The sequence below is a fragment of the Carcharodon carcharias genome, chromosome 15 (assembly GCF_017639515.1).
Source record: "Carcharodon carcharias isolate sCarCar2 chromosome 15, sCarCar2.pri, whole genome shotgun sequence".
NCBI lineage: Eukaryota > Metazoa > Chordata > Chondrichthyes > Lamniformes > Lamnidae > Carcharodon > Carcharodon carcharias.
This window is the reverse complement of record NC_054481.1, coordinates 129,658,358-129,671,202: the sequence shown is the minus strand read 5'-3', so window position 1 is coordinate 129,671,202 and position 12,845 is coordinate 129,658,358. Positions and strand designations below refer to the sequence as shown.

Genomic DNA, 12,845 nt, shown 5'->3' with positions numbered 1-12,845 from the left:
ATTTTAAAAGTAAACACATTTCTATTATCGGCATTAGCATAAAGTTTCTCCTATTCTGACCTCTTTAAACCTACATTTGCATACAGCGCGCTTGTTTCTCCTTCCCTTGATGCCATGATGGTTGCCAGCTGCTGACGACAGAGTGCCACATGCATAGCAGTGTCGCCATCTTCATCCTCTGCATTCACATCACAGCCTTCAGTCACCAAGAGCTGGACTATATCAGTGTGACCCTGTGTAACTGAAAGCTGCAAAGGAGTCTGATTCCGATTATTCCGAACATCAATCTCACACCGACCCTGTGGAGAGAAAAAGGTGATATAGATTTTGAGGTCATGCAGTCTTTGTCGATTTATAACTTATGCAATAGTCTCTCTCATACTGATTTGCCATCTTGTAACTAATCTGAATCTGACAATACACAAACATCGGAATCATGCTGTGAACGGTGATGATTGTAAAGCCCCAATTCACAAGCTGACAGGCAAAGATGTAAACAGACTATCTCACCGTGACTAAGGGCACAGGACCAGAGGATAGTGTTAAAATGAAAGAATAGATGTTAGAAAATAAACATAATCAGGAAACAGTCTTTAAATGTCAGAAGCATAGTTTAGAAAACCTGCAAAATTTTAGCGGAAAGAAAAGAGTGAGGGAAATGAAGAGTTCCAGAGTTTTGAGATCCCGAGAAAACATAAGTTTTATTGAGCGACATCACATTGTGTCTCAAACAGTGAACATACAGGGAAGAGGAAAAGCATATCGGGGTGGGGGAGATAGTCTGTGAAGAAAAGTAGGTCTAGAAGCGCAATTGCCAGAATATTAATATGAAATATCAAGAGACGAGGAGGATTGTGATGGAGAGGAAGGGGTAAACTGCAGATGAGAAAATTATCAGGTGACAGGCTGTTTCATATATCCTGCACAAGAGAGATATTAGAAAGACCTTGTAGAGGTTGGAAGGGCAAAACAAAAATACAGAAAAGATCCACCAACTGTGTGCGTGTTTGTTGTCCTATTCCACCCTTTATTTGAGCTTCAACCCCCACATTCTAGTACCACATCAAGTTGTAGGATTCAGCTATTGCACACTGAGGAATAATGAAGGTTATGTGCACTGAAGGTGTGACTGAAATTGGAATACGTAGACTGAAATCATTAGCAAAAGTTGAAGTTGAGTTTAATTATGACTGAAGGTAATTGATCTGGTGACAGAAGAAAGTTACTGGTGAATTGTATGTATTTGTAAGGGGCTGTACTGGTGGGAAGCAGCAACATTCGGTATATAAAGCCGAAGCTTTGTAATAACAACAGCAGCCAGCTGAATTGCTTTCTGGGATAAAACCCAGAACATGCATTGAAATAGCACCTCAGAAACTGAGTCTGCTCTGCACAATGTTTCACCTTACTATACAAAGTGCTATATAGGAAAGCTGAGAGCTTGCTATGATGGAACATAGTGAAGGTCCAAGCTGATTATGAAATGCTTTTTAAAAGTAAGATTTAGAGTCACGTCTTTTCACGTCAGTGGCTGGCACATTATTGGAGATCTGCATTTCATGTACTATGAAACAGTTTGGATTTAAAAGAAAAATGATGAATCACTGTCAAAATATCTAAAAACAGTAAACTTTCACCAGCCCCTTTAAATGATGTGCAATGCAGTGCAAAATTAGATGGAATCGTTTTGCAACCGATTTCCACTTATTTCTAGCCCAGGTATATTTTAGAATCAGGAACGTCTTACTGTACTAAACCTTACTGTATAGGAAATGTAAGCACCAGGTCTAACCCACCCCTGGGGAAACTAGCATCCACAGTTGCTAAGAACAGCAAACCCAGGTAGGTGATCGTTTGAAGGCTTTCTTGCAGGCACCGAGGTTTACTTCAGCTTTTGTACCATTTGTACTTCTTTGTCCCCTACATCACTACCAATATCAATATCTCCCAGTGGAAACCCTCTAAGATGATGGTGTACAACAGATACCAGGCAGGCTAGGATGTCTAAGAAATGCTGTCTGCCTTCCTACCAGCATCAAAATAAAAGCAAAATACTGCAGATGCTGGAAATCTGAAATAAAAACAGAAAATGCTGGAAAAAACTCAGCTTGTCTGGCAGCATCTGTGGGGAGAGAACCAGAGTTAACGTTTTAAGTCCGTATACTTCTTTTTCTGCTCTGAACAACTCAAAAAGGACTTGAAATTTTAACACTATTTCTCTCTCCACAGACGCTACCAGATCTGCCGAGTTTTTCCAGCATTTTCTGTTTTTATTCCTGCCAGCATCCACAGATCTGCATTTGCAGTAATACGGTGAAATTACCATACTTTAGCAGATGAGTAAAGCAGCCACGACACACGAAAAGGGATATCTTTATTACCAGGTGAAACAGAAACAGTGAATAATTATGTTATGGTTGAATTTCAGAAAGGAAACTCCTTTGCAGCCATTGCAATTACCTTCAATTAACATGCATTGTGTGACTATTATAATTATAACCAGATGCTAACTATATTATAACTATAGCTGTTCAAATGATTAAACATTTAAAAAAAAATTCTGAAGGAAAGCATATAATCTTTAAGAAAGTGATGATCTAGCCTTGTAATTAAAAACATTGTGATGTAACAATTTGCCTAGAAAACAAATTGCGGTTGGGATAATCTCTGGAAATACTTTGGATTGTTAACGTCATGTGGTGTCTGATTAAATGTAAAGTGTCCTGTTATTCTAACATACAGACTGTGCTGTTGGGCAACATCCTGTTTGTTAAAAGAAGAACACTTAAGATGTGCTCATTTGGACAGAAACATGTCCACAGTTGAATGGAAAATATGACAAAATCAAGCGGGTAACTCTGGCTGGGCCTGTGACTCATTTATATGTTGTTCTTAAACTCTCAAAGAAGGACAGACTTTAATCCTAAATAAAACATTCCTGACCGAAAGTGTTTTTTTTTAACTTTTTCAGGACGAGGTTATATTTCTGTTCTTCTTACAAATGTATTGATATGGCAGCATCTGGTTATAACAAAATTCAATTGTGGTAAACAAAAGGGAGATTGGATAATTACGTAAAATTTACAGGACTACAGTGAAAAGGCAAGGGAGTAGGACTAGCTGAGTAGCTCTTAGATAGAAGCAGACGTGACAAGCCAAATGGCCTCTTTTTGTGCTGTAACCATTCTACGATTCTATAAGGCTAAATTAAAAACCATGAGAAATCTTGCAGTTATCTTGAGGGTGTATACATGCACTGTTAGCCTGCTCACCGAACATTCTGGCTACAATATAAAGCAACCCAAGATTGTGAAAAGTCACATGAGATTGTGTAGGGGAGAGGATGGTGGCGATAAATGGTGAGTGGATCCCTTTTCGCTAAGCTACGTAAATTAGCTGGATACTGAAACTAACAATAAGCTGCTCAAATTTAATGATAACACAAAAATAGAAAGAAGCACAAAGCATGATATACTAAAGGCCTGCAACTGGACAGGTATATGACAAAGAAATGTCATACTGATCAGTGAAAAGTATCAGACATAGGAAATTAAAACATGAGCATTACTGTACGATAAGAGGGACTGAATTGGCTCAGAAACAGAGAAAGACCAGGGAGTAACAGAGAAAAATTAGGACCGTGTAACGATTTGCATGAAGTGCATCAGGCTATCATGAGGAGTTTGCTAACGAAGGATTAGGGTTACATGCACTTGAGCCCATTCTTATACTCCAATACAAGTGAACAGACAGCCTGGCAAATTAACATTTGTCTCTAGTCATAACTTACAAAATTCCACATTTGAATCTTGCGCACATTAAAAAATAATTTTGCGGATATCAAAGTGTCGATGTGTGTACTTTAAATAATTAAGCTTTTTTAATGCTGAAAGGGTTAAACAATCATTAAAATAACATTAAATGAAACTAGATTTCTACCTCTTTAATCAGCACGTCAGCTACTTCTTTGTGGTTGTTGAGGGCAGCGAGATGGAGGGCTGCAAAACCATCCTCCTTCTTCACATCCACCAGTTGCCGTGCTCTGGCTAGAATTTTCTCTGTGGCTCTGATAAAAATGGAGGGGAAATGTGGAATAATATGGATGGTTATGTTAATTTGAGAGGAAGTGCAAAGAAGAAACAAAATAACAGCATTGTGTTAACAAATTAAGAATATGCAACTTGCAAGTGATCAAACTGAAAATTAGTTGCGTAAGCAGTCAATGGAATTTCTGATAAAATTACAAAATCTCATTTATAAAAGATTAACAAATTACAACATTTTATTTTCTTTAATGTTACTTTGTTCTTTGCTCTTGGTCTTTAATCAATCAGAAGAAGCTAGTGGATGTTTATACTGAATTGTGTAACTCTTAAGGCATAATTGTGAAAACTGAGACCATACACAACTGGCCAAATTAAATTTTTTAAAAGGCTGAGGATGCAAAGAATTCAGTAATCCTATTCAAAAGAACTGCTAAACTATAATTTGTAAATTCATACAGAATTATCTGCATCTTGTAACATAGTCCAATCTTGAAACCATGGTACTGCCCTTTCTGAACAGAGAGAACACACTGCAGTTTTATTTGTACGCTTTATGATCCTGCAACCCACCTATCACAAAAAATGCAGATTTTACATTTAATGTTTGTGATATGTTAGATTTAAAAGTACAATAAAGATAGAAGGCCCTTTAATTGGTCTGTGTGTTTCCCAGCTGATCCAGCACAATACTAAAAATGACAATTTCAGGACAATTAAAATTTACATTATAATGCATTTTACACAACTGTACCACATGATTCATTGCATGGTGGACAAACAAGATACTGACTCATTGCAAGCATAACGAAGAGGGAAGGAGAATATTGGAGCCAACTGAATAAAGAACTCCTTGTACTTAGAGAATAAAGCAGGAAGTCCCAAAGTTCTTCACAGTTAAAAAATTACTATTAACATGCAGTCACACGTAGGTAAACATGGCAGCCAATTTGTACACTGCAAGATCCCACAAACAGCAAGTAAGCGTAATGACTGGTTAATTTTTCTAGGGCTGATCAATCAAGGAATAAATGAGTTGTCCCCGACCGAGTGTTGCAGACTGGCACATTCCAAGGTCCAGGACTACGCGCTGAGAGACACAGTTAAGCTTGGGGCAGCCACTGCAAAGGTGCAATGGGGAATGGTCACTGTCTATGACCTTTCTGCCAAAGTGTACTAAGGGGCTGGGAAAGGTATAGGCCCTTCGGGCTGTACAACTCACAATAAATGTATACAGTGAATACTAAATGTATCATAATTGCATTGAAGCACTGCAGAGTGCAACATGATGTATGTTGATAACTCCAATACCATTGCACTGTCTGTAATGACCATATTGATATGACTGTAACATTCATTGATTGTATTGAAGCACCTCTTGATCCGTGTGTAAAAATTGAATCTGATTGCATTTTTTGTGATGGCCTTTGTTTTGTAATGTTCTTTCAGATGTTTTATGAATAAAGTATATTTTTCCAAAAAAAAAATCAAGGAATAAATGTTGGGCCAGGAGCATTCCCCTGCTCTTCTTCCAACGGAATATGCTTTTAAACTGACTACACTGGCTAATGCCCTATGAAAACAATACAACAATTTTCAAAATAATTTTTCACATTATTACATAACAGCTGCTTTTATTGAACAAATGATTTCCAATAATGAGCTTTAAAAATTTGTATGATAAGCAGCAGTTGACAGAGTGTGGCATTAAGGAGCCCTAGAAAAACTGGAGTCAATGGGAAGCAGAGGTAAAACTCCCAACTGGTTGGAGTCATACTTAGTACAAGGAAGGTGGTTGTGGTTGTTAGAGGTCAATCATCTCAGTCCCAGGACATTACTGCAGTTCTTCAGGATAGTGTCCTAGGCCCAAACATCTTCAGCTGCTTCATTAATGACATTTCCTCCATTATAAGGTCAGAAATGGGGATGTTCACTAATAATTGAACAATGTTCTGCATCATTTGTGACTCCTCAGATATTGAAGCAGTCCGTGCACATATGCAGCAAGACCTGGACAACATTCAGACTTAGGCTGATATATGCCAAGTAGCACTTACACCATACAAGTTTTTTTACGCAGCGGGTAGTGAGTGTCTGGAATTCGCTGCCAGAGGAGGTGGTGGAAGCAGGTACAATAGTGGTGTTTAAGAGGCAGCTTGACAAATACATGAATAGGATGGAAATAGAGGGATACGGAACCCGGAAGTGCAAAATGTTTTAGTTTGACAGGCAATATGATTGGCGCAGGCTTGGAGGGCCGAAGGGCCTGTTCTTCTGCTGTACTTTTCTTTGTTCTTCTTTGTTCACACACGTGCTGGGCAACAGCCATCTCCTACAAACATCTCCCCTTGACATTCAATAGCATTACCATTGCTGAATCCGCCACTATCAACTTCCTGGGGATTACCATTGACCAAAAACTGAACTGGACCAACCATGTAAATGCTGTGGCTACAAAAGCAGGTCAGAGGCTGGAAATTCCACGGCGAGTAAGCCACCTCCTGGCACAAGTCAGGAGTGTGATGGAATACTCTCCGCTTGCCTGGATGAGTGCAGCTTCAACAATACTTAAGCTCAGCCCCATCCGGGACAAAACAGCCTGCTTGATTGGCACATCATCCACTACCTCCAACACTGACACACAGTGGCAGCAGTGTGTACCATCTACAAGATGCACTTCAGCGTCCCACCAAGGCTCCTTCCAAACCTGTGATCTCCACCACCTAGAAGGATAAGAACAACAGATACATGGGGACACCACCACCTGGAAGTTCTCCTCCAAGCCACACACCAGCCTGACTTGGAACTGTATCGCTGTTCCTTCACTGTCGCTGGGTCAAAATCCTGGAACTCCCTCCTAAACAGCACTGCGGGTGTACCTACACCACATGAACTGCAGCGGTTCAAGAAGATGGCTCCGTACCACTTTCTTAAGGGCGATAAAAATGCTGGTCTAGCCAGCAGTGCCCAGGTCCTGTGAAAGAATAAAAAGACTACTGATGTTAAATTTTAAAAAGCACCTTTACTTTACGGACGATGTGGAAGAATTTAAAGGCCCTGAAATTCTCAATTAACATTTGTAACTCTTGTATTTGGGAGACAAAATGGATGCTTTCTGGGATTGCAATATGTGCTCTGTAATGTTTTAGAGTTAGTGCTGGTAATTTCCCTACATTGCGTATTGCAGGGTTTTTAGCAAGACCAAGTTGCAATACATCAGTCATTCTGCTGGTTCTTACAGTTTGTTGCCTTTTAAGGCTGCGTGGTGTAGCAAGTTGAAGCCACGATTATTTTGTTGAGTGAAGTCAATGTTCGGCACCTCTGTCAGGATTTCAATGATGTCTCTGTAGTCTTTTGCAATTCCATCGTGCAAAGGGGTGTCTCCATATGAATCCTGGGAAGGTAAAAACAGCGGAGTTGAGGTTCACAAAGCTTGCACATTTAATTGATTCAAAGAATATCTATGGCTAGCCCCCACCCCACTCCTCCAAACCCCCCACACCTCCCCCCACACACCTCCCCCACCCCACACCCCCCCAACCCCATTCCCACTCCCCCCACCCTCAACCCCACTCCCCCCACCCCCCAACCCCGCCCCCACCCCCCCAAACATCCCAGCTTAACAGGAATGTGTTTTTATATAGTGCAATCCTACTATTTACAGGTCTAATTTTCCACAGTTATTCACACACTGGTCAGGGATGCATGAGTGGATCACATGACTTACACAACAAACAAAAAACTAATTTATGTATAGTTTTACATCTTTAATTATATTAATGAGGACATCCGAGGAGCTTTAATATCCTGGATGGAGCTTTTCAGTAATGAAAGTTTGGTGATGAATCGATAGATTAACATTTTGACTGGTAAAAGGATGAGGGCCATATTTAAATTATTCAAATGACAACTGTCCTTATTCCCATGCACTCAAAGCTAATTAACAACAGCCAGGAGATTTCCAAAAGGCATTCAGTACAATGCCACACAACAGACTTGTGAGAAAAGTTATAGCTCAAGGAATAAAAGGGGCAGTAGCAACATGGATATAAAATTAGCTGAGTAAGGAAACAACAAATTAAGGTCAATGGATATTTTTTGGGCTGGAGGAAGGTTTGTAGTGGAGTTCCCGAGGAGTTGGAATTGGGGTTCTGCTTTTCCTGATATATATTAATGATCTGGATCTTGGTGTGCAGGGGACAATTTCAAAGTTGCGGTGATATAAAACTTGGACGCATTGTAAACTGTGGAGGACAGTGTAGAACTTCAAATGCACATGGACAAGTTAGTGGAATGGGCAGATAGGTGGCAGATGAAGTTGCATTTTGGCAGGAAGAACATGGACAAACAATATAAAATAAGTGGTACAACTCTAAAGGGTGTGCAGGAGCAGAGGGACCTGGCTGTAAAGTATATATGTCATTGAAGGTGGCAGGACAGGCAGAGAGAGCAGTTAGTAAAGCATAGAGTATCCTTGGCCTTATCAGTAGAGGCATAGAGTACAAGAACAAGGAAGTTACACTGAACTTTATAAGACACTAGTTAGACCCCAGCTGCAGTATTGTGTACAGTCCTGGGTACCACACTTGAGGAAGGTTGTGAATTTGTTGGAGAGAGTACAGAAGAGGTTTACAAGAATGGTTCCAGGGATGAGAATTTTCAGTTATGAAGATAGATTGGAGAAGTTGGGACTGGTCCCCTTGGGGAAGAGAAGACTAAGAGGGTATTTGATAGAGGTGTTCAAAATCATGAGGGGTCTGGATAGAGTAGATAGGGAGAAACTGTTCCCATTTGTTAAAGGAGGCCCCAGTTGAGAACGAGAGGGAACACATGTAAAGTAATTTGCAAAAGAAGCAAAAGCATTATGAGAAAAAACCTCTATGCTTTGAGTGGTTAAGGTCTGGAATGCACTGCCTGGGAGTGTGGTTGAGGCAGGTTCAATCGAGGCATTCAAAAGGGAATTAGCTTGTTATCTGCAAAGGAAGAATTTGCAGGGTTATGGGGGTAGGTAGGAGGATGGCACTCAGTGAATTGCTAATTCGGAGAGCTGTAAAAATTCTGTGACATCTAGACATTCCTGTCATCAAATAACCAGACAATCCTATTCGCAGCACCAACAGCCTTTCTTCTTTCTAGAAGTCTAAGTAAGTGAAGTTACTCGCAACAGTTCTCTCACCTGCAGATTAACGTTGCAGTTATATTCACAAAGTGCACGCACCACTTCTGTAAAGCCCTTGTTTACTGCAATGTGCAGTGCAGAACATGTAGAAGTATTCAGTAGATTGGCATTCGCACCTTTGCTGAGAAGCAGCCTTGCCACCTCAGGCTGGTTTCTGTAGAAAACATGCAAAAATTACCGACAGAGACCAAGCTGTTCAGCCTGTTATTTTCCTACAAATCAGTAGGAAGCAAACTTGAAGTAGCTCCTGCACAGTCCAACTAAGCATTTGATAATTAAAAAAAAAAATTATTATTCACCATTTTAAGTTAACAAAAATAGGTGAAATGGTTGTCTTGCCAGCTGCCACTGGACGCTGACTGTCGAGTAGTGGTCTGTGCACTTGTAAACACCCTGTTTTCTATGGTCAGGCAGCAACACAGCCAGCATTCAAAAGCAGATTTTGATTTCGACTGGAATGGTTATAAAACTTCAATCATAAATTAAATGGTACAGCTTAACTGCAGGTTTCTGTGAGCTATAACTTAAAATGTTATGGCTTTAATTGGGTCATATTTTGTATGGTGCAGACAAAAACATTTCCCTCATATCAGGGAGGTCTGAAACTTTTGGAAGTAACCCTGGAAAAGTTGGGAATTTGACCAATATCTCTAAATTCCTATTTTCTTAAGCTGGAAATGAGCTTTTGCAACTAAGATGATATATCATCCTCATATTGTTTTGGTTCAAAAAGTACAATAAAGTTATAGTCATCAATTATTCCAGAGTTTATCCCATATTTATTGCTCAATTTGTATGATGTCTCTACTCTGTGTACAGCCCTGAAAAGAAATGGAGGAAGAAATGTTGAAGCTGCTGCAGACAAAAACTTTCATTAGAAGTCCCAATGCCCTGGTCATGGTTATTTTCACCAAATGCCAGTTATGTGCTCTCATTTATAGTAGGTATGTTTGTGTGTGATATATATGTATATATTTATGTGCCTGACTGAGTGCACCAGCAGGTGGGAACACTCTGTTTCTGCTGGAACCCATCTCTGTTTTGCTCTTTCCCCTCAGAATACAGGAGGGAGAGAGGGATTGGCTTTGAGAAATTTACTGTCCCAAAAGAACGTGGCCAACTACTGCAAATGCAACAGAAGTTTTATTGAGCAAGAAAAATGGTTTAGAAATAGCTTTAAGAGCTACTACAAATCTTATTATAGAGCTTATTAAATCCATTTCAACAGCACAGTCCTAGCAACTCTGGATGATAATTCAAATGTAGGCACGTGTATGACTAGAAAATTGAGTGCGTTTTCAAATTAGGCTTAATTTTGATATGACAAACTGCAAAGTTGCAGGCACTTCTCGTTTATGTACAAAGCCGCAAAATTAGAAAGGAACAAAATGATGGAAATTTTGCGGTACGAATCTCCGCCCATTTTACTCTGCATTAGCAAGCTTATCATTTAGAAAATCTACCCTATTACTTTGAAAAGGAAAGCGCTGTCAGGACAGAAAAAGAGAGAACAACTATTAAATCTTGTTCCGAAGGTGCAAGTTTTACCAGCTGCTTTCGAAACCTTCATTTCTGAAGAAACTTTCAGACATAAATTGTAAAAGCAAATGTTTTCAAAAATGATGAGGTGAACAATTCTAGGAAATGATGGTAATTTGGTCTTGGGAATTAGATATTGCTGCTCATTTTAATGCTGTTTAGGTTGCTAAATTCTCAAGTTGTACATATTTAAATTATAGTAAAGTGCCCCCTTAATGGGCAAGTGTTTGGCATCTATAGCATTGTGCTCATTGTTTTCTACATGTTTCAAAATGAGATAATAGCAGGAGACAGTGGAGTGATGCAGCGACAACATGCTGTGTTGCAAAGTGATCACATTGTGGGTATATGCTTATAACTGTCAACAGAAAGAGCTTTAGACTTCAGCCGTGCCATCAGGGAAGGTAATAGGGCAGGTCAGTCAACTCATCACAGCAAAAAAAAACCATTGAACACTTATACTTGGTACATCTTCTGACTGCAAGGCTAATAAAAAGGGATAGAGGCTCTGAAATAATTTTACCAAAAATGAAATCCCAACTGGATTACACACTCATTGACACATGCGTTAAAGAAAAACATTTGTACCCGAATGATGCATAATGCAAGGCTGTGTCACCATCCTCATCATGAATCTCAAGCTTTACATTTGCCTGCAGAAGAATTTTCGCCACCTCAAGGTGTCCCTGATGGGCAGCCACCTGCAGTGCTGTCTTGCCCTGATTCTTAACGTCAACCTGCACAACAGAGAGGAACGTTTAAATCGCCTGCCTGTGAATGCTTCATAAGCAGCTGTTTCCACAATGTTTGACATGGGCTCTACTTTCTCAGTCAGGACATCGGTGAGTAAAATCCAGCCTTTCACATCAGTGATGGGTGGGTCCCTGTATTTCCTATAACTCGCAAACAATACAGGTGGGAGTGAGTTACGAGGGTCACTTACATGAAAGAACAGATAAAATTGCCAATCAACGTTAGATTCTGTGTTTAAAACAGCTCTGGAGAGCAGTGTGCCATGCAGCCATTTCAACACAATCTAATATGGAATTAGATTACTGCCTTGTTGTAAATTGTTCTTTGAGGTTGATATTACATTCAAATGAGATAGTGGCTTTATTTCTTTTACTGTGAAAAATCACCTTTAGGGACTGTGAAAATGATAATTCTCTAGCTAAATATTTTATATTCTTGTTGCCTTTGTGTTGTGGTAGTTGCCTTCGTTAAAATTAGGGAAGAAAAGATTATCTTTCTAAGTTATTAGCTCATGATGAATAAATTCTATAAGTAACGGTCTAACAAGCGTTGCCTTTGGCTCTGTTTCATGCCGCCATTTAAGATCAAAACTATCCAATGCACGCCTTACATAATAAGTGTAGCAATGTATCAAATCAGACAATGCATTTTAGGCATTTTATATGGATTCCTAGGAAGTCTACAATATATACAAGATCATATTGTTGCTCTGATGGGCAATTGCTTTATTTAAACATGTAACTCTTGGGGGCTTACTCGAGTATACAGGCCAACACTACTTAATCTTGAGCTTAAAAATAACACTGTTTTAGCAAGCTTGGGTAAAAAATTCTGTTGAAAGAAAGCCAATTTAAACAGCAACAAATGCAAACGGAAACATTCATGGCACTTGCATTGACACAGAAGTCAGAAGAGATTTGGTAAACAAAAATCTGTGCAGAAAGTCTAATATTTTTTAATAGAGAGCAAATGAGCCATGTAGAGAGAGTGGGGAAGAGCCAGTAACAACAGTGCTAGTTTCCTTTGAAGCAAAGAACTAGATTGAGTTGTGACTTGCCTTGTTTCTATTCATTCAATTTATGCTGGTATAATACCACAGCACGCTGAAGCACTTGGACTCATTTTACTACTTCACGTATTTTGAAGAATTTCCTCAAAATGCACAGCAATCTCTGGGCCACCCTATTGAGGGTAATTTCCCGATCAGAACATAAAGAATGCCTTTGAGAGTCAGGAATCTTTGATATATGGTCAATTTAACACCAATGATCCTGTAATTTTCACAAAAAGCTGAAAACTCATTTTACTTTAGACTACAAGCTAAGCTTAAT

The 12,845-nt window shown here is 39.4% G+C and overlaps 1 protein-coding gene across 2 annotated transcripts in view; it reads right to left on the bottom strand.

Annotated features, from left to right (window-relative positions):
- The window catches only part of mib2 (MIB E3 ubiquitin protein ligase 2), a 273,357-nt gene that overhangs the window by 19,877 nt on the left and 240,635 nt on the right, over positions 1 to 12,845 (bottom strand). For both annotated transcript variants that reach the window (XM_041206822.1, XM_041206821.1), the window contains exons 11-15: positions 11,350 to 11,498; positions 9,220 to 9,376; positions 7,283 to 7,437; positions 3,940 to 4,066; positions 75 to 299 (exon numbers count right to left, since the gene is read on the bottom strand). In XM_041206822.1, the coding sequence (XP_041062756.1) occupies positions 75 to 299; positions 3,940 to 4,066; positions 7,283 to 7,437; positions 9,220 to 9,376; positions 11,350 to 11,498 (813 nt within the window). The remainder of the gene's footprint in view (positions 1 to 74; positions 300 to 3,939; positions 4,067 to 7,282; positions 7,438 to 9,219; positions 9,377 to 11,349; positions 11,499 to 12,845) is intronic.